At 39.9% G+C, this 21,959-nt stretch overlaps 1 protein-coding gene across 2 annotated transcripts in view; it reads left to right on the forward strand.

The window, feature by feature from the left end:
- NEDD9 (neural precursor cell expressed, developmentally down-regulated 9) overlaps positions 1-21,959 on the forward strand; it is a 75,676-nt gene that overhangs the window by 17,480 nt on the left and 36,237 nt on the right. Inside the window, exons 2-3 of one of the 2 annotated variants that reach the window (XM_060774811.2) lie at positions 17,383-17,580; positions 19,128-19,574. In XM_060774811.2, the coding sequence (XP_060630794.2) occupies positions 17,560-17,580; positions 19,128-19,574 (468 nt within the window). In that variant the 5' untranslated portion in view covers positions 17,383-17,559. The remainder of the gene's footprint in view (positions 1-17,382; positions 17,581-19,127; positions 19,575-21,959) is intronic. The other variant, XM_060774812.2, reaches the window with a different exon arrangement.

Below are 21,959 nucleotides of genomic sequence, written 5' to 3' on the forward strand. Positions count from 1 at the left end.
TGTATACTTGCAAGTCCTCCAGAACTCCTTGTCAGGCAATTAGTAGACAGTCTCAGAGTGGAGGAGGAGGTGGGCACAGAATAGATTTGTATGGGGAACATTCAGATGTCCTCTGCAGGTTTTGGACTACAGTTCCTGCAGTCTTCTACTATTGACCATGCTGGCTGGGATTTCTGGGAGCTGAAGTCCTGAACATCTGGAGGACCAAACATTCCTTACTTGATGCTTTTAGGTGACACCTAAGAGTTTCTCAACAGCTAGTACTAGATCTAGGATGAAGTACTAGGATCAAGGATGAAGACACGAACAAAATGTATTTGCCCATTTGTGTACCTTATTCTCATATGACAATTTCAGAAGTGCTTTAGTTATGTATTCCTGCATGGGAGGGGGTTTGGTTGGACTAGATCACTGTTTCTCAACCTGGGGGGTTGGGATCCTGGGGAAGGGGTTGTGAGGGGTGCCAAAGACCATCAAAAAACATAGTTCTGTTGGTCATGCGACTTCTGTGTAGGAAGTTCAGCCCAATTCAGTTGTTGGTGGGGTTCAGGATGTTCTTTGATTGTAGGTGAACTATAAATCCCAGCAACTATAACTCCCAAAATTTCAATGTCTATTTTCATCAAACTCCACCAGTGCTCCCATTTGGGCATATTGAGTATTTGTGCCAAGTTTGGTCCAGATCCATCATTGTTTGAGTCTACAGTGCTCTCTGGATGTAGGTGAACTACAACTCCAAAACGCAAAGTCAATGCCCACCAAACCCTTCCAGTATTTTCTGTTGGTCGTGGGAGTTCTGTGTGCCAAGTTTGGTTCATTTCCATCATTGGTGAAGTTCAGAATGCTCTTTAATTGTAGGTGAACTATAAATTCCAGCAACTACAAGTCCCAAATGACAAAATCAATCCCCCCTCCCCAACCCCACCAGTATTCAAACTGGAGCACATTGTGTATTTGTGCAAAATTTGGTCCAGTGAATGAAAATACCTCCTGCATATCAGATATTTACATTATTTATTTATTTATTTATTTATTTATTTATTTATTTTGTACATTTGTACCCCGTCCTTCTCACCTTGGGGCTGGGGGGGGGGGGCTAGGCTTCACAACAAGCACTCATTTGAGTACTAACCACAATCATAAAACACATTTAAAAGCAGTTCAATAAAATACATTACATTAAGAAAAGTTTGATTAAAATCACGCCGGTTTAAACTCATTACAGTTCATAACAGTAGCAAAATTCCAGTTATGAAGTAGCAACAAAAATAATTTTATGGTTAGGGGTCACCACAACATGAGGAACTATATTAAAGGATCGCGGCATTAGGAAGGTTGAGAACCACTGGACTAGATGGTCCTTTAGACCCTTTCAGCTCTGTGATCTAAGATATGGTAACTAGCAATTTTTATAGTCCTATAGACATTTGATATTTTAAAAGCTGTGTGTCATGCATAGAAAGGAAAACGAATCAATGAAGCACTTGGACACATTTTGTCCTCTGTCATGTGGTGTTAGCATAAGTATGGCACGCAGTTCTTCTCCTGTTACAATCTTGCATCCTGATGAAGTGGGTGCAAGATCAATGTCCCATACATCATATGGAGTCAATTTTAGCATGAGTGAAGAGGACAAATGCAAAGTGAAGAGAGTTTGAAGAGCATTTTAAATTAGAATTAAAGCACATCCTTACTGATCTGGATGCCCTGGAGAACATGAAGAGAGCTTGGCTAAATATGGGAGCTGTGGTTTTAGGAAGATAAAGTTACAGAAGGGACTGTGTGTGCATTGGGTTTCTGCTGCCCTGGTAATGAGATGTGACCTTGAATTATGTTTACATTTAGGTCACAAGTCTGTACGCAGTAAGTTCCATTGAATTCAGTGAGAATGATTCTGAGACAGACAGTCATTGAATTGCATGACTGGAAAGTTACTGGATAAAAGCAAATAGCAAGCAGTTCAATGGGATGTGTATGCATGCATGTATGTATGTATTCAAAATGTTCATTAGTTTCTTAACTTATATAGCTGTTGGGAACAGCTTTTTCTAGAGGAAGTTTGCTATTTGGCTATATTTATTTGAATAGGTTTCTGCACCTAAGCTTGGAAAGGTTACCTTTAGGCAAGTAGTCCCCAAGTTCCCCAGCCAGTATGGCCAGTTAGCATAAAATAAAATGTATGAAGTGATTGTAAATTGGTACACATTTTGTATATTATGTCTGCCAGGGAGATATACTGCAAAGGATGTGATCTATCCACCATGAGTGAGAACATGGTGCTTCTTCAGGACATCATTTGTTGCTGGTCATAAAAGTTAGATTTATGCAAACTAGACCAAGTTCTGAGGGTTTAAATCAAAGCAGGGTCAGCCCAAGTTAGTAGTTGGATGGGAAACTACCAACAAAATAAGCTGTATTTGCAAAGATACAGAGTGGGGGATGCCTGGCTCGACAGCAGCACATGTGAAAAAGATCTTAGAGTCTCCATGGACATGTTAAACATGAATCAACAATGTGATGCTGCAGCTTAAAAAGCCAATGGGATTTTGGCCTACATAAATAGGAGGAGCATACTGTCTAGATCAGTGGCTTCCAAACTTTTTTTTGACCAGGGACCACTTGACCAGAGATTACTTGACCAGGCACCACTTTGGCCAGAGACCACTTTCTAACATTAGTTCCAAAAAGGTTAAGAATCAGTTTATGGTCAACTTTAGATTCAGTTTGGGGTGCTGATTCAGAAAATTGCACGGTTCTAGTTTCTGATACAGAACATATGCCATGGTCAGTGACAGGGAAGGAGTGGCAGGCGGCGCGAAAGGAGCAGAAATAAAATAAATTAAAATAGATAAATACAAAGATAAAGAGGAAGGAGGCTCATGGGCCAGATTTTTGTCCTCATGGTCCACAGGTTAAGAATCACTGGTCTAGATCCAAGTCTATTCTGCCTTGGTCAGACCACACCTGAAATACTATGTCCAATTCTGGGCACCGCAATTGAAGGGAAATGTTGACAAGCTAGATTGTGTTCAGAGGAGGGTGACTAAAATTATGAAGGGTCTGGAGAAGAAGTCCTATGAGGAGCAGCTTCAAGAACTGGGCATGTTTAGCCTGCAGAAGAGAAGGCTGAGAGAAGACATGATAGCCATGTGAGGGAAAGTCATAGGGGAGAGGGAGCAAGCCTAGAGAAATAAGACACAGAACAATGGCTTCAAACTACAGGAAAGGAGATTCCATCTGAACATTAGGAAGAACTTTCTAACAGTGAGAGCTGCTCAGTGGTGGAACTCTGCCCCGGAGTGTTGTGGAGGCTCCTTCTTCTGAGGCTTTTAAACAGAGGCTGGATGGCCATCTGTTGGGGGTGCTTTGAATGCATTTTTCTTGCTTCTTGGGTTACATGGCCCATGAGGTCGCTTCCAACTCTATGATCCTATGAAAAGGAGGAACTGGAAAAATCACCTTGCCCCTAATAGTATCATGAGGTTGTAATAAGTTGACAAGCAACTTGAACACACACACAGGCTAAGTTCCAAAGTCCATTTTCTTGTGACAATTTGTATTTTAGAGGAATCTGCCAAGCTCAACCTGTTCTTTTAAAATGATGGTTTTCCTTCAGTTCTTCCAAGTTTGAACAGCCCTGAAAATGCTTGTGTAATGTAATTCTCCAGCCCCGTTTTGTATCTGAATAGCACCGACAAATGAAAGAACTAAGACTGTTAAAATTTCAGTTGGGAAGCACTGTGTAGGATGATAAAAACAGTCTAACTTTTTTTTTAGAGGAAGGGAGGCCAAGTCATGCTGTTTGAAGTTTGTGTTTTACACCCCTTCATTCATTCATTGATACAACCAGTCTGGATTAGTATTCTCTGAAGAAGGGAAGAACTAAGAATGGATTTAGCCTACATGAATGTAGGCAGCGTATTCAGAAGCCTTTCTTAAGATGTGCCCCATTGACTGGGAAGTTGAAATTTCAGTGGAGGAAACCCGGTGACTCAGAGAGAGAGGGACAATAGCCTTTGAGGAATGCTTTAACATCGTGGGAATAAAACCTTCCTTCTCAAAGAATGGAAATCTAGCTCATGTAAAAAAAAAAAGAGGGGGAGGGTGAAAGGCCATGGAGAATTGATGGAAATAATGCTTAATCCATAGGTTCAAGTAAACTCTTTATGCAGAAAAATTCCAAATATTCAGACTCAAAATTCACTGGGTACAGAATGGAAGAGAATCATTTATGCTCCTAGAAACCGCTGAAAAAAGAGATTATGATAAATGTAACTCCTAAATGTTATTTTTAATTATAAAATTGCATGGTGATAACTGATATTTAGACTGTTCTTATTAAATTGTGACATTTTAGACATCTAACGGAACTGATCTTTCTGCCTGAATGTCAATGAGATAAGAGCGTTTTGTAGCATTCTGTTGGACAAAATGCTTACTTATGGAAAGTTCAGACCCAAATGTTGCCTCCGTTCTCTTCCGCACTGGGACATATTTCAGACAATCCTTTATATCTCAGATAAATGATATTTCCATTTTTGGATACAAGGTGACATTTATTATAGTGACCGGTCACACAGTATGTCCTTTCTTCACACAAACAGTTCTAGCCTTCAAAGGAACACACTGTGTGAAGATGTAGGTCATAAGCATAGTCAGCCATGATTCTTCCACCCCGCAGGAAATATTAGCATATTATTTATTGAAAACATTGATGTGCTGACTTTCCAGGATAAGGTTTTTGAGATGGTTTGCAATCCAACTTAAAACACAAATAAAATAAAATGCAAAATCCACATTTAAATACAAATATAACCCACATGGAGCTCCCATTGGCGCAGTGGGTTAAAGCGCTGAGCTACTGAACTTGCTGACCAAAAGTTTGCAGGCTCGAATCTGGGGAGCAGTGTGAGCTCCCGCTGTTAGCTCCAACTTCTGCCAACCGTAGCAGTTTGAAAACATGCAAATGTGAGTAGATCAAAAGGTACCACTCCGGTGGGAAGGTAAGGGTGCTCCATGCAGTCATGCCGGCCACATGACCTCAGAGGTTGTGAGGTTTGTTGGAAACTAGGCAAGTGAGGTTTATATATCTGTGGAATGACTTTGAGAACGAATTCAATTAATCAGTCTTGAAAGACATCATTCAATAGAGGTTTGTAAAACTATATATTTTCTTATCCTTTACTAGCAGTAGCATTATTGAAATTTAGCACCTACTAAAATAATGGTCAACTGCTGCCATTTTATTTTATATCCAGGGGATTTTTTTTTTGCAGAAATAATATGAAAAAGCACAAAATAAGCAATATCTTGTCTTTATTCCAACTAGAGTAGATCAATTGAATCATAGAATGTGTCGATTCAGCATTCTGTAATTGGTTCAGCAAGCTGTTGTAGTTGTGGCAAACCAACACAACTCGGGCCAGTGTTTTATGCAAATTTGTTGCTTTTGGCATTTTTTTTCACATGATTTTTTAGGTCTAAAAGACCTCAAGTATAATTGAAAATGCAATTTCACCCAACAGTATAATTTCACCTCAAGTATAATTAAATGCAATTTCACCCAACATCTTTGAGAATAAAACCAGGAAGGGTTTGCATCCCTTTTTCTCAAATGTGCCAATATTATGTGAATGTCATGACTTCAGTCTTGTTTTAAGTGGATTCCTTCACATTTTATGAGAGTTGCAGCTGTAATGTTGTATTGCTTTCTTTCTTTCTTTCTTTCTTTCTTTCTTTCTTTCTTCCACATATTGTTTTGTTAGTTTTTTCTCCATAGCACTCAACTGCCAGTCGCCTTTCACCAGGAACTTGGTTGATGGCCTAGGGGAATTGTGTGGTTTTTTCCACCAAACAATTCTGTTTTTTTGGTGTGGCAGTATTTGAAAATCATAAGTGAGATCATACTTGCTTTCCTTAGTGCCACACCTTCAACTGCCTGACTTTTGGTTTTGTTCTTTCTTTTGATCATGGTATGGAAGGCACATTATTGCTGGTATAATAAAAGAAAGACCCCACAACTTTTTATTTTAAATAAAATTGGGGAAAGTATCTTTTGAAGAGGGTTAGAGATATATGGACTTTTTTTTTTTTGCATCTGTGGACTGCCCAAAGCTTTGACTAGTGTGATCTGGGAGGGAGAGGGTGGGGTTTGCCTCTTTACAAAAATATGTAAGAATACATCATTGCAGCACTGGTAATGTTCCACTGGAAATACCCATGGAGTTCTGGAAGTGTGATCCCTCCTTGCATGCTACACTGTCTTCTTCTAAGAGTTGTACTCATTTTTATGTCTCTCAGATCTTGCAGGATCTTAATCTTTCTGGGCTTATTCCAAATGCATAAAAAAGGTCTATAGCAGGCATGGTCAAACTTCTACCCTCCAGGTGTTTTGGACTTCAACTCCCACAATTCCTAACAGCCAGTAGTTTGTCCCATGCCTGCTATATAGTGTGGATTCCAAGTTCCTTAAGTCCATAGTAGAAGGCTGAGTCTACATGGGCAAGAAAACCAGACTCAGCCTAAATTGACTTTTGGTTATCCCCATGAGGTACAATTGCTTCTGATGAGTATTATGGGGTTTCTAGGGTTAAATAAGCTTTGCCCCATTTTGGGCAAAGTTGGGTAATATTCCAGAGTTTACTAACCCATTTGGATAGCAGACTGGTCTGAGGTAAGCCTTAGGGCAATAGTTCCCAACCCTTTTTTTGACCATGGACCACTTGATCGGCGACCACTTGACCAGGGACCACTTTGACCAGGAACCACTTGACCAGAGACCTCTCTCCAACATTAGTACCGAAAGGGTTACGAATCAATTTTTGGTCAACTTTAGATTCAGTTTGATTATTTGGGATGCTGATTCAGAAAATTACATTGGATAGACCACATCAGTTCTAGTTGCTGATACAGAACATATGTCATCAGTAGTCCCCATTTGCTCACCCACAGAAAACCATTTATATATCTGTGGTCATTCCACAGATATATAAACCCATTTTTCCTACTTCCAACAGACCTCACTACCTCTGAGGATGCTTGCCATAGATGCAGGCGAAACGTCAGGAGAAAAATTGCCTCCAGAACATGGCCATATAGCCCGGAAAAACCTACAACAACCCAGGCAGGAGGCTTGTTGTTGTGCCTTTTGTGGGTAGTCACCCTCTCCCCTCCTGGCATCTCCCTTGCTTTGGCATTATAAAAGAGTTTCGTGAGACCAGGCGCTCTCGTTGTAATGGTGTAGTAACGGTGAGGCCACCAACCATATTTTAGTTCTTGGGGACCGGTGGTACATGGGCCACAGGTTGGGAATCACTGCCTTAGGATCACCGTAAGTCAGAAACATGTTAAAGGCACATATCAATAACAAAAACCCCAGAATTTCCCAGCTGGTGTACTTTGTTTTCTAGACTCTTTTATATCTACACCTAAAACTTTATTATGTATATTTGAATTGTGTTCTCCTTGTAGGGCAGAATTGGGCAACCATGGTCCTCTAAAACTACAACTCTTATCCTTCATTGTTCATGCTCATTTGAGTTTATATGAGCTACAGACTGACAACATCCAAAATACTGCACATCGCCCTGACATTGCCGTGTCTTTTGCTCATCAGCCTTATGACACACTGACCCAGCAAGCATCAGATGATATCACAGATAAAGCCACCATTTTAATTCTCCTATGGCTTTGTTTTCCTCACACTACACCATATGGACATATTCTTGAGGACATCTGGGATCTCTTAGTATGTATACTTTCAGACATGGGAGTGGTTAGTGCAATGTATGATGAGGACAAGGGCATAATGTACCGCTTAGGTATGAGACTGCAGTGTGAGAAAGAAAGATTCAAAACAACAGTAAAATCACTGCCTTAAAATCTGTTTTGAGTTTTGAAATGCTTGTTCACAGGCATTTTAGATGAATAACAATCATGTAAGCAAACAAACAGGCCAAAATCCAGCTTTTACCCAGACAAGCACCAGTTTAAATCTGCTATTCATTAATGAGGCTTCCTGACAACCATGCAAAGTCATGAACATTTATATGGTCTGCTTGCAAACGTGGATTGCCATAAAACCTGGAATGCTCTCACAGACAAAAAGGACCAACTCCTACATGTGGTATGCTTCTTCAGAATCTATTTGTGTTGACTAAGCTGTTTCTGAAAAGATGTGCCTCTGAAATGGCCCCCTAATGCTAGAACTGCAGTAACTGTATTCATGCGTCACTCTGAGCCATGATTGAGTGCTGCTTCCATAAGCAGAAAGGAATCTGTGATGTGCCAGGTTCAGGTGCCACCTTTTCACTCTTCTGCACAGCGTCTTGGAAAAGGTTTGCCTTCAAAGATGAGAATCAAGAAGATAAAGTAAACAGGATGAAATAAAATTAAATTGGGACAAATACTACATGGCTTTCCCATAGTCCATTAGCCTGGGATAACTAGGGTGTAAAAGGACTATAAAGTCTATTCTGTCCTTGTGCTAAAAACAAATATCTTAACTCAGAAATATGGAATTCTATGTATATGTGTTTTCCTTCTGAATCGGTGGGTTCTTGGATGTCAATTATAAAAATAAAAATGGATCCTTCAAGTTTAAAGTCTGCTCATTTTGGTCTTAGAAGACACTGAGCAACATGCTTTTACAGGATTAGTCCTAAAGTCTAAATCATTCCTCAACTCCATTAGAATGAAACCTCTGAAACCTAATTATTTTGTTGGATGTATGCCTGGAACACCTTGAAAATATGACTGGCACCACTTGGTATGTTTTGGAAGTGAATTTAGGTCATTATGCCGGGAGAGAAAATGCAAGGCATTAATTCTTTCCCCTGAAGTGAGGCCCTTAATTACCATTAAAAACACCCTCACAGATAACAGTATATTTTAAGTCGTTGTTGACCACACAATATTGACATTCGTCAGTATTTTCCAATACAAAGTGGAGACAAGGATGTCTGAAATAGTGCAATGGAGCTATGAATTGAAATCCTGGCTTTTCTTTGGTATGCGCCAAAATCTTTCCACACTCTGTTGATTCCAGACATCTTGGCATTCCCATTCCTGGGGATGCACAAGAATGAAATGGCAGAGTATTCAGGACTCAGCGCCTTCTCATGGTTCCTGCCAAGCTCTTGGAAACCTTCACTCTTTATTTGCATTAAAAACACATCATATAGAGAGGAGGTGGAGTGAGACAGTTGGCAGTGGGTGAGATACCTTTTTTGCCAAATCAAATGCACAGCTGCCATTGTCTTTGGCTAGTGTGCTCTGTGAAGAAATCCTACAATCACAAAATACTTGTTGGATCTATTACTGCAAGTATATGTCTGTCTGTGTCTGGAAATTGCTTGCAAGTATGTGTGATCCCATGAATTTCATAGGGGTGCCTTGGGAAAGGAATAGTTAGAGGTGGTCTTGCTAGTTCTTCTCTGAAATATAGCCTACAGCGCTTGATTTTCCTTGGTGGTCTCTCATCTGGAAACTAACCAGGGCTGATCTTACTTCATTTCCTTAATCAAATAGGATATGGTGCCTTTAATGACCAAGTAGCAACAGTAAGAACTGACCATGGAACAGCAGACTGGTTCAAGATTGGTATTGTCTACTCTCACCCAACCTATTCAACTTGTATGCAGAACACATCATGCGATGTGCAGGGCTTGACAAATGCAAGGCTGGGGTGAAAATTGCTGGAAGAAACATTAACAACCTTAGATATGCAGATGACACCACTTTGATGGCTGAAAGCGAGGAGGAGCTGAGGAACCTTCTAATCAAGGTGAAAGAAGAAAGCACAAAAGCTGGGTTGCAGCTAAACATAAAAAACCCCAAGGTTGTGACAACCAGACTGATTTATAACTGGCAAATAGAGGGAGAAAACGTAGAGGCAGTGACCGACTTTATATTTCTAGGTGCAAAGATTAGTGCAGATGCAGATTGCATCCAAGAAATCAGAAGACGTTTATTTCTTGGGAGGAGAACAATGTCCAATCTTGATAAAATAGTGAAGAGTAGAGACATCACACTGGCAACGAAGATCCGCATAGTTAAAGCAATGGTATTCCCCATAGCCACCTACGGATGTGAGAGCTGGACCATAGGGAGGGCTGAGCGAAGGAAGATAGATGCTTTTGAACTGTGGTGTTGGAGGAAAGATCTGAGAGTGCCTTTGACCGCCAGAGTTTCCAACCAGTCCATACTTCAGGAAATAAAGCCCAACTGCTCATTGGCGGGGAGAATAGTAGAGGCAAAGATGAAGTACTTTGGCCACATCATAAGGAGACAGGAAAGCTTAGAGAAAATGGAAGGAAATGGAAGAAAATGGAAGGAAAAAGGAAGAGGGGCTGACCAAGGGCAAGATGGATGGATGGTATCCTTGAAGTGAATGGATTGACTCTGAAGGAACTGGGGGTGGTGACGGCCAATACGGAACTCTGGCGTGTGCTGGTCCATGAGATCACGAAGAGTCAGAAGCGACTGAAAGAATAAACAACAACAACAACAAAAACATGGTGCCTTTAGGGTACAAATAATGTACCTGGTCACTTATTGAATTATTTGTTTCTTGCAAATTGTTCTTGGCTACAAATAAACGCAAACCATGTCAGATGTGAAAAGGAGTGATTTTTCTCTGAAAGTAGTTCCAGATCTTTCTAATATTATATTCATTTGTTTTGTTTTGTTTATTTAAAGCATTACTGGCATTGATCTTTACTTGAAAAGTCTCCCAAAGTGGCTTACATGAAGTCAATGGCAAACAAGGCAGTTCAAAGCTGTCTTGTTTAATTGTTGTCAAATTCAGCCATTAGCCTTAGGTTGTCAACCTGTGGGTCCTCAGATGTTTTGTTCTACAACTCCCAAAAATCTCAGCGAGTTTACCAGTTATTATGATTTCTAGGAGTTGAAGACCAAAACATCTGGGGACCCACAGGTTGAGAACCACTGGCCTAAGTGATATCTATACATTCTATAGGGACAAGAAGCGGTTTGCCTATAACTAGAACATGATGGTCATCTACATCCCCAGAAACAGAGCATATTTTATTGTTTAATGTTATTTATGTTATATCTGCCCTTTCTCTCAGAGTGGGATGCATCCAAAGCAGCTTCCAAAGATAGTAAATTAGATGGAGATTGTAAAGCCATAAAAGTTGTTATCTGAATGCAGAGTCCTAGTTCTCACAGAAGCTCCTGTTTTGTCCAGATGGATGTGCAATACTCAATGCTCCAGTAGTTTTCCTCCTTATGGGCATAGTACAATAGGCACTTTATCCCACGGGTGAGAAATGAGGGAAATCAAAGAGGGGTTTGAAGTGAAATCTGTCACAAAACTATCTGCCAGCTTCCAGACTAGAGATACTTCATTGTCTGCAAGGACAACATGAAACTAACTTCACTCTGTTCGTTTCCTGACCCTGTTTGTGATGTTTCTTATTATTAATTCTAGGACACAGCACTTTTTCGTATTCTGCTCTGTGTGAGAACTGACATCTGAACTGGCAACTGGCCCGCAGCGTTATCATGGGCGATTGCTCATGGTGAAGTATGATTTTAAACTACTGACAGTGCTGTTGGGGATTTTGTAAATTGTAGTATAAAAGTATCATTTCCGAGCTCTGCTTAGTCCTTTAGGGGTACACTGAAGGGGAACATATTGAATTCAAGGTGCTGGCTTTAGCCTATAAAGCCCTAAACATTTTGGGTCCAGCCTACTTGAGGGACCACATCTCACACTACCAACCCTCATAAGCCTTGAGATCATCAGGAGAGACCCTGATGGTTACTAACTAGCTGTGCCACAGCCTGGCCTAGCCGCGCCATAGCCCTGTCTATACCTATGGCAGTCATGGCCTCTCAACCTGACATGCCGCACTGGGTTGCTGTAAGGATAAAAGAAAGAATGACAGCTATTTTCAACTTTCTCACAACAGGAGAAGAGTGAAATGGATAATAAATAAAGATAGTTCTAGGAACTGACTAAAGTCAAACAATTTGTAGTACCACCAATAATAATAATAATAATTCACAGTCACTTATCTTGATAGACAAAAATAAATAGTGTGAAATAGTATTTTATGTATGTTTGAGGTTTTTTAAGTCCTGGCAAATTGTATTCCCTTGTTCAAAACCCCTTATACCAGGCATGGGCAAACTTTGGCTCTCCAGGTGTTTTGGACTACAACTCCCACAATTCCTAACAGCCAGTAGGCTGTTAGGAATTGTGGGAGTTGTAGTCCAAAACACCTGGAGAGCCGAAGTTTGTCCATGCCTGCCTTACATCATTCTTTTTTGCCTTTAGATCCTTCCCACCCCACCCACTTCCTAACCTCTCCCTTTCCCCCTTGCTGTCTATAGAAGAAGAAGGGAGGGACCTTTTGATAGTTTCCAACAGCTCGTAATGGAAAAGGGGAGGCATTTCTCATTTGCTCAGCAAAGGTGATAACTACCAAGGAAACTATAATAACAAACTCTGCGTAGGTGGCAGAAGTGAGAAGGAGGGAGAAAAAAAGGTTAATCATTCTGGAACATGGCTCAGGATAGACAAGGCTACGTGCTTGCAGACAGTTCCTCCTCCTCCATCTGTAGCAAGCGAGTCTGGTGAAGAATAGATTGTTAAACTGTTTTCTGTATTAATTATTGCAATCTGAACAGAGGCTGTTCTCTGGTATTTTGTTCCAGAGGCTGTTAGCCTTTAAAGAAGGCATTGTACATAATCTCGCCATGTATTATCACCTCGCTGTGTGTTTGTTTCAAGGCTGCCACGCACTTTCCACTGCCTTGCCATCTACGTCATTCCCTCCCTGTTTACTTTTATTAGGCAGGATGGATACTCCCAGCGCTCCCACCCTGAATCCGACTGGCCTTTTTCATCTTTTGCTGTTTTAAAGCTGTTAGTTTGTATCTATCCAGAACATTTGTGTGTGAAAACAACAAATAATTCAAGAGTATTCTTTCTTTATCACTGGATTTTTGCTCACATTGTACCATTTCAGGAATTATTTTTTACCCCTTAATTTTAGCTCTTAAGGTTTGTCTAAAAGTTGAAAGATTGTACATCTTGGATAACAGAAAATGACGCAATGTTGAAAAATCGGCATGTACAGTATATCGGCAAGTCACAATCAAGGAAACAAATAAAAAGGAACTATTTAACATTTATTTAAAACATAACATAATTTATTAATATATTGATTTATTAAAATAAATTATTTGTTGTTGTTTGTAAGTGTTTAGAAAGGAGCTGCAGTGGTGCAGCGGGTTAAACTGCTAAGATGCTGAACTTGGTTTGAATCCATGGGATGGGGTGAGCTCCCGTTGTTAGCCCCAGCTTCTGCCAACCTAGCAGTTTGAAAACATGCAAATGGGTGTAGATCAATAGATACCACTTTGGTGGGAAGGTAATGGCACTCCATGCAGTCATGCAGGCCACATGGAGGCGTCTATGGACAATGCCAGCTCTTCGGCTTAGAAATGGAGATGAGCACCAGCTTCCCTAAGTTGGACTCGACTAGACTTAATGTCAAGGGGAAACCTTTACCTTTAAGTGTATAGAAAAGATCCTCAATATCCACCAAGTTTGGTTCCAGGACCCTTTGTGGCTATCAACATCTGAGGATGAGCAAATCCTATTATATACAATGGCATTGTGAAATGTTGTGACTTATAAAATGGCAAAATAAAGATTTGATTTTTGGATTAGGATGGGGTGATATTTTGGTGCCATGGATAGTTGAATCCATGGAAGCATAATCCATGGATAAAGAGGGCCAACTGTATTTGGGGGGATTTATCTGGACCTTTTAAAACATTCATATGACCGATATTTCTAAATTTGCTCTCCATATGATATCAGACCAGTGAGTTGAACCTGTTTTGGACTTCTAGCTAAGGCCTTGTGCAGTCCACCTGATTTTTGAGCAGAGAGGTAATTCCCTTGCATTAGTATTCACATTTCTTGTGGCTGGCACCCAAAGTGATTACTGACGTTTTGTCATTTTAATTTCTTTCCTGCTGGACCGAATGTATTTGTTCTAATTAAATACTGGAAATCAGACTGTCTCTGCTTGACTGCTCAAACTAAATGCCTTCCTTCTGCCCATCCAGCCGTAAAAAGGGAGGCCTGACAAATTGAGCTGGGAGAAGTCAAAGGTAGTTGTAGTCGGTACTGACTGGCTTCCTAGAAACAGAAACTACAGAAACAGGTGTGTCTTATCCAGATCTGTCCCAAGAGCAATGAACAGAGTTCTGCAAAGAAAGAAGATGTTGATTTAACAGATTTCCAGTGAAATGACGTTTGAAGTACCGAGAAAGACACCTGTGTTGATGCTTTGTAGCATGCAAATGCATTTAAATACAGCTCCTTAATCAGTCAAAAGAGGAATAATCTGTCAAAACTTTTCTAATTAGTTTAATTATTTACTTAAAATGCATTCTCTCATTTGAGCACCATCTCCAAAGCTTATTTTTCTCTCTTGCTTTATCGGTGTAGTGTAATTTCCCCAACAATTTTCCCTGAATAATCTAATGGTTAGAATTATTCAGCATGGAGATACACAGATGAGGGACTTTCCTTACTGGAAGTCCCTAAAGAGACGTTGAATAGTCAGGTTCTTAGGGATATGTTAGCTGTGTATTCTTACAATGGCAAGTGGTTAGACTAGATACCCTTTGGAAATCCTTCCAATTCTTTGATACTATACATAACTTCAGAATATATATTATACATAATGTTTACTTTACAAATAAAGTAAATGGGATTTTTGGTGGGTTGTTGTGAGTTTTCCAAGCTGTATGGCCATGTTCCAGAAGCATTCTCTCCTGACATTTCAGCCACATCTATGACAGCCATTTTTAGAGGTTGTGAGATCTGTTGGAAACTTGGCAAGCAGGGTTTATATATTTGTGGAATGTCCAGGGTGGAAGAAAGAGCTATTGGCTGTTTGGGGCAAGTGTGAATGTTGCAATTGGCCACCTTGGTTAGCATTTAATGGCCTTGCAGCTTCGAAGCCTGGCAGCTTCCTACCTGGGGGGATGCTTTGTTGGGAGGTGTTTGTCCTTTATTAAGGTGCCATCAGAGAAGACTAAACAACTCCCATGATTCCATAGCATTGAGCCATGATAGTTAAAAGTGGTATCAAACAACATTAATTCTACAGTGTAGATACACCCTTAGGGTCCTTCCAGACAGGCCCTATGTCCCAGGACCTGGTCCCAGGTTTTCTGCTTTGACCTGGATTATGTGGGTCCGCACTGCCAGCTAATCTGGGATAAACAGGAAACCTGAGATTAGATCCTGGAATATAGGGCCTGACTGGAAGGGCCCTTAGGTCCCTTCCACACAGCTGAATAAAATCCCACATTTTCTGATTTGAACTGGAATATATGGCAGTGTGGACTTAGATAACCCAGTTCAAAGCAGATATTGTGGGATTTTCTGCCTTGATATTCTGGTATATAGGGCATGTCTGGAAGGGCCCTTAGTTTAATGGGGCTTATACCTAAATAAATGATTACAGGATGTCAGGCTATTGTAATAACAATTTGAGATAACTTGTGTCTTGTTGAAAGTGTTCACAGAAGTTGCTAGTCTTTGACTTGGTTAGCATGAGATCTTTTGTATCTGCCATGTTGGTGCAGTTTTTAGTGCTTCTGATACATTCAGTTTTGTAGCTTGCCATTCATCTCCAGCTGTCTGCTTTTTTCTGGAGTGCAGGAGTAGATAGGCTAAAATCTGCCAGTGTGCTTTGATATAACTCATCCAGCCAAGAAAATGAAGTGTTCCCGGCCTTTGTGAAGGTTTCCAAGAATGACAGCCTATGCAGTTTGTGTCTGCTTTCCTCTGAATGTCTAGCTGGCAGACTGTTCCTGCCAGACAGACTTGTGTGCAGAAAAGAAAAGTGAGAGTGAATGTGAGAGAGACAGGGAAAACATGTTTTGTCTGTAAACAGAGAAAGCATATTTTTAGATAGGTGTGAGTTAGGTTTATGTTATATAACAAGGTGGAGGACCAGGGTGCTATATAAAGCAAGGGAGGGGAATCTTTGGCCTGCCATATGGCTTGGCCTGCAATTCCCATTAGCCCCACCAGCATGACTAATGGCAAAGGATGTGAGAGGTGTAGGTCTGGTCCAAAACATCTGGAAACTCAAACATTCCCCACCCTTCTATGATGGACTTAGAGCCTGATGTGTATATGACTCTGGTCATATGGGACAGGGCATTTTTACTGGGTGGCAATTCTCCCACTCAAAGAGTTTATGAGTGGAATCTTCTCCACTACGTACAATCTGACATTTGCATGGGTTTGAATGTACAGAATTGGAATTTTTTAGAAAAAGGAGAAATACAACACAAAGTTGCAAATGTATTTGCATCACTCAGTATCCTAGCACTGGAAAATACCTTAATTAAGGAGATGAAAATTCCTTATAAAGACATATCAAGGCTGGAAAAAATGTTTGCTCTCTCTCTCTCTCTCTCTCTCTCTCTATATATATATATATACTAGCTGTCCCCTGCCACACGTTGCTGTGGCCCAGTATGTTTATATGTGTGTGTGTGTGTGTGTGTGTGTGTGTGTGTGTGTGTATATATATATATATATATATATATATATATATGTAGTTTTGAGCATGTGTTGTAATGTATTTTTATTTTTAATTTTAATTTTTAATGTCTTTTCTGCTGTGTTTTTCAGTGTTTTTATGAGTGATGGTCATTTGTTGGCCTGATAGATGTATTGTGTCCAAATTTGATGTCAATTAATCCAATGGTTTTTGAGTTGAGTGGAGGTGGGGGTTGGCGATGATATGCAATATAAAAGATTGAGGTTGTGGAGAGGGTACAATTTTAAAAACTATTACATACACACATATACACATATGAATTCATCATTTCTATTTTTATTTTGCAATAATTTGCAATCATGCAGTTCACTGATTCGATTGTATGTCACCTTTTGTCTCCACAAGGTTTATCCATTTGAATACACCATTATTATATGCTTAAAATGAGAATATAGTAATGTTCTTCTCTCACATAGCCAAATACAGTAGACATGCTTTGGTTTGAATAGGGCAGTCATCATAACCAAACAGCAAACCATAAGTTCATGTTCTGGTTGGTTAATGGATAATGGTTGTCAGCAGAGGCAGCTTTGAATATGAATCCAGAAGGCACTTCATGGTTTGTGATGTGAAAACGATCACTTTTTAGGAAGCAGTCTGAATAGTACATTTGAATTAAATGATGCATTTTCTTTTGTTGTTGACTTGAAACATACGGCAGTTGACTTCTCCTGCTATATTTGATTCTAGATGTAGACATAACCCATCATATTCTGATTCTGATAGCAGTATTTGAATTGTGTCTTTGCAGTTATTTGGATGGATGCTTTTCAAAAGTGGGGGCCAAGATGTGTGGTGGAGGACATTGGCAAGTGGACAGCAACTGGGGGAGAAAGCGCATGCGAATGAGAGCGATGAAAAACCAACTGTGTGATCATTGAAAACTCCACTAAAATCCTTAACAGACGACTGCTCACATATTTAAAACATGTTTTCTACATCCAGAAGGGTTAGACACTTTCTTTTTTATATGTCAATGAACAATGAATTGCAAAAGAAACTATTTGTTCTTGCGCCTGAAAGTAGAAGTGATAAAAACTATTACTGCATATCAGCAAACCTTTTCATCTGCATTCCCATCCTTTGTTTGTGTCATGTTTCAAACTATTGTGTCCTCTTTACTTGAAAATTCATAACTTTTTCCATACTGTATTCATTCTTTCACAATTTCCCTCCACCCAGCACTTACATTTTTGCATTGGTTAAGCCAGGGCAGAAGTCATGTGATTCTCTGAATGTTATAGGACTGCAACTCCCAATATTCCTCAGCATTGGCAATGCTGGCTACAGCTACTGGGATTTGTAGGGCAGCTCCATCTCACAGTATTACACAAATATTTACAGTATTTATATAAATTTGCCATATGAGAAACAGGACATTTTCAATCCATTATCCTTTTCAAATGTTAATTAAAAGTACTATTGCTTTCTAGAAAACAGTGTGTTGAAGTCTCTTTCTGAAAAGATTTTTAAACTATGGGTCAAACTGAGAGAATAACTTAATGAGTTCAGATTTTGAGCTCTTAACGCATGCAGTGAAATGCAAACTATGGTTTCTTCTATCTTATTGTGTTGACTAGAAATATTTGTACTGTGTTTCATGATGATAATCCTTGAATCTTGACTCCTGGGCTTCTTCCCCTGGATACAACAAAATAGATTATGTTTCTGACATTATAAATGACTCCTATTCAGCAACATGAAGGAATTGCTTTAGGTACTGGTTTCAGAGAATTTGTATGGTTTTTGCTATATTCTACCGCTATCTTTAGCTTTGTAGATGATAACAGTAATAGTAGTGCAGGTGGAGGTGGGGGATGACGATGATATGCAATATAAAAGATTGAGGTTGTGGAGAGGGTACAATTTTAAAAACTGTTTTCTTCAGACAGATGGATATGAATAAGACTACTGCTGTTAGACTGATGCTTCATCTCTGTAGTAACTTCCCCATTCACACATATTCTTCTTCTTTAAAGAATTCAGATGCTTCCAAGATTGAAGTTTTTATGTCTAGGTTCCGGGATAAATAAAAGGAATGATTACTTGAAAGTTTCATGAGTAGAAGCTTCTCCACTACAGGATACAATCCTAATATTCAAATTGTTTAGAGATTTTTGAAAAAGTAGGAAGTCAGTACAGAGCCGCAAATGTGTTTACATCCCTCAATATCCTAGCAATATTTATTATATTGCTTAAAACCAGAATATATGTGAACTAAAAAGAAAAAAATTCCTAGAACTATAATCAAAATGGGTTTGAAACCTCAAGTGATCTGGAATTGCAGAAAATATATATCGGGTCACTATTTTTATCCTTGGTTTGCAGTAATTGGCAAAAAGGCATTGAAATAGGGTGGGACACATGGGGTTCGCTAGTTAAATTACATGTTTCCATTGGGTATGCAAAAACCAGGGGTCATAGTCCATTTGGATGCATAGCTCTTACTTGAAAATGCTTTTCTAAGTTCTTCTGTATCTTTTGTTTTTCCTACAGAATCTTATGGCAAGAGCCCTGTATGATAATGTCCCAGAATGTGCAGAAGAGCTTGCCTTCCGCAAAGGTGATATTTTGACAGTGATTGAACAGAACACTGAAGGACTGGAAGGATGGTGGCTATGTTCTTTACATGGACGGCAAGGTATTGTTCCGGGAAACCGTGTCAAGCTTCTGATAGGCCCTGTGCCAGAGAGCCCACCCAGCCAAGACTTGTCAAATTCAGGATCCGTTCACCAGCCCTTTAACCAGCAAAAGGTTTACCAAGTGCCAAGTGCGCATTCTTCACCTCGGGATCCCGTCTATCAAGTGCCTCCTTCCTGCACGAATCAGGGAATCTACCAGGTCCCCACGGGCCATGGTCTTCAGGGGCATGACGTTTACCAAGTGCCTCCATCTGGGCAGAGGGGTTTTGGTGCAGTAGAAGGCTCTCCAACAAGCAACAAGGTGTGTACAAATTGTCTTGAGGGTTTAGTTTCCAAATTTAGCTATCTATAAGAATGTTAAAGTCTCAGATCACCCATTTCTTTCCTACTACCAATGGGATAGATGTGTCTGTGTAATATTTGTCCTTTCAAGCACTGTTAGCTGATCATTAGTATTTTCTGAACATCCTACTCAGAATCTTAGTAACCTAGTAGCATGTCTGACTCCAGAAAAGGCTGAAATTTGAGTCATGTCAGAGTCAACTGGATTTGAGGATCCAATGTAGATAAGAGGTCTGAAGGTTAAACTACGACACTGGTAGCCCAGGGTTTGAACCCCCCCCCCTCCCCAGGCCATGGAAACCTACTGGGTGAGCTTGGGAAACTCACATTCTCTCAGCCTCAGAAGGAAGCAAGGAGGACTCCACTCTGAACTGTGATAAGTGCACCTTAGTTTTATCAGAAATGTTGGAGACACACAACAACAGCAATCCCAGAGAGGTGATCAGGTATTGCATGATCAGGTATTGCATCTTCTACCTCCTGTTTATTCAGGCAGTAGGTGGGCTAGCATCTCATTAACTTGAGCTCTTCACATGGTCTTGAATAATCCCAGGCATGCTACAGGAAGGAATACATATACTGTTATGTGAATAAAGAATCCAGCGAGAATCCAAAAAAGTACTGTGTTTTTGGTGCTGAAATCTTTAAATTGTTGAATGTTTTGATTGAAATTTTAGATGATTAATCAGAAGAGGAAGAAATATGTAAAGCTTTGGGTTCCCATCTGTGGTAGCTAGCAAATAGTCCATTATGGGTTTTACTTTGAAATTTAAAGTTGCTATCTGGAGTGCTGATTCTAGTTTGAAGATAGGATTCAACAGCTAAGATGGATTCCTTAAAGTTCAGACTAAAACTCAGAATGGATTCATGACCTCACTGATATGAAACCATGTGAATTTTCCATATAGTATTAACATCCTAGGTCAGAATGAATAGTCTTGCCAGTTCTTATAACTAGATCTTGGAATATTTCTTCACAAAAATCCCCTCCTGATTATCCTAAAAGTTCTTCATTTGTTCTTGTGTGCTTGCAACCCTAAGGAAACCTGCCATGGGATTTCCCGTCGTCGTCCCCCCCCCAATCAGGAACAACTTGAGAAACTGCACATTATTTCTGGTGTGAGAGAATTGGGCGTCTGCAAAGACGTTGCCCAGGGGACAACCAGATGTTTGATGTTTTACCAGCCTTGTGGGAAGCTTCTCTCATGTCAATGCATGGGGACCTGGGGTTAAGAGTGTGTGACTCACCCAAGATCACTCAGTGGGGTTCCATGACCCAACAGAGAATCGAGCCCTGGTCTCCAGAGTTGTAATCCAATGCTGAAACTACAATGCCATATTGGCTGTCAATGTAATACATAATTTAGGGCCATTTGGGGAAGTTGACGAGGATTATTTTTAAGATGACATCAATAAATAACTGGGACTCAGAAATTCTTGCTGTTCTATAGCAAATTAGTAGATTTTAAGCTGCCATCTGTCCACCACTGGCTTAGATTCTTGAGAACAGAAAATCTGATACTGAGGTTTCGGTAGATGCCTGAGAGGTCTGTAATACTATTTGTTTATTTATTATTCTTAAAAAACAAATAAACTGCCAATCAAACCAGCAGTAAAGGCACTTTTGTTTTGAAGATTTGCATATATTGCACACACACACACACACACATTTTAAAAAACAAGATCTGCCAGTAGTGACCTATTGGGAAGGACAGGAAGTCTTAGATAAACTTGATTTAAAAGGCTGAGTGAAATATAAAACCTAGAGCAAATAGAGCGATACTTTTGCCATTCACCTCCACTAATATGTGCCCATCGCTTGAGCCAAGGCCTCTTGAATGTCAGTGGAAGTACCCTGCTGTTGTTGTGTTTTAAAATCCTTTGCAATTTCATCAGATATGGAGCAGCTGGAAGGTAGGGCTATCAATAAATCCTCTGGAATATTTAGAGCTGGTTACTTAGCCCTTATAAATGTGTCTCAGTGACGTATTGCAGACAGGGATACTCCACCAGGAAGTGCATGTCTGGAAGGTGCCATGGTCTAATCTTTCATTGCCGTTGATGTTGGCAGGAATTCATTCTGACTCTTTCCTTTTTAAACCACGACTGCAAATCCTTCCAATTTGTCCTTGATTCATGGCATTTGCTTCAAGGTATCTCAGACTAGACACTCCAGTTTTCTGAGAACCATTATTTTCCATTCAAGATCTTTTAAGAATTATTTCCTGGTATCCTGACTGTTTGTTTTGTTTTTCTCATTTCCAGTGCTAATGAGCAGATTTTCTACAGGCAGAGAAGGGATAATAAATCCATTTGCTCACATTCTGCCTTGAAAAAGTATTCT

This window comes from Anolis sagrei, chromosome 4 (assembly GCF_037176765.1).
Source record: "Anolis sagrei isolate rAnoSag1 chromosome 4, rAnoSag1.mat, whole genome shotgun sequence".
Taxonomy (NCBI): domain Eukaryota; kingdom Metazoa; phylum Chordata; class Lepidosauria; order Squamata; family Dactyloidae; genus Anolis; species Anolis sagrei.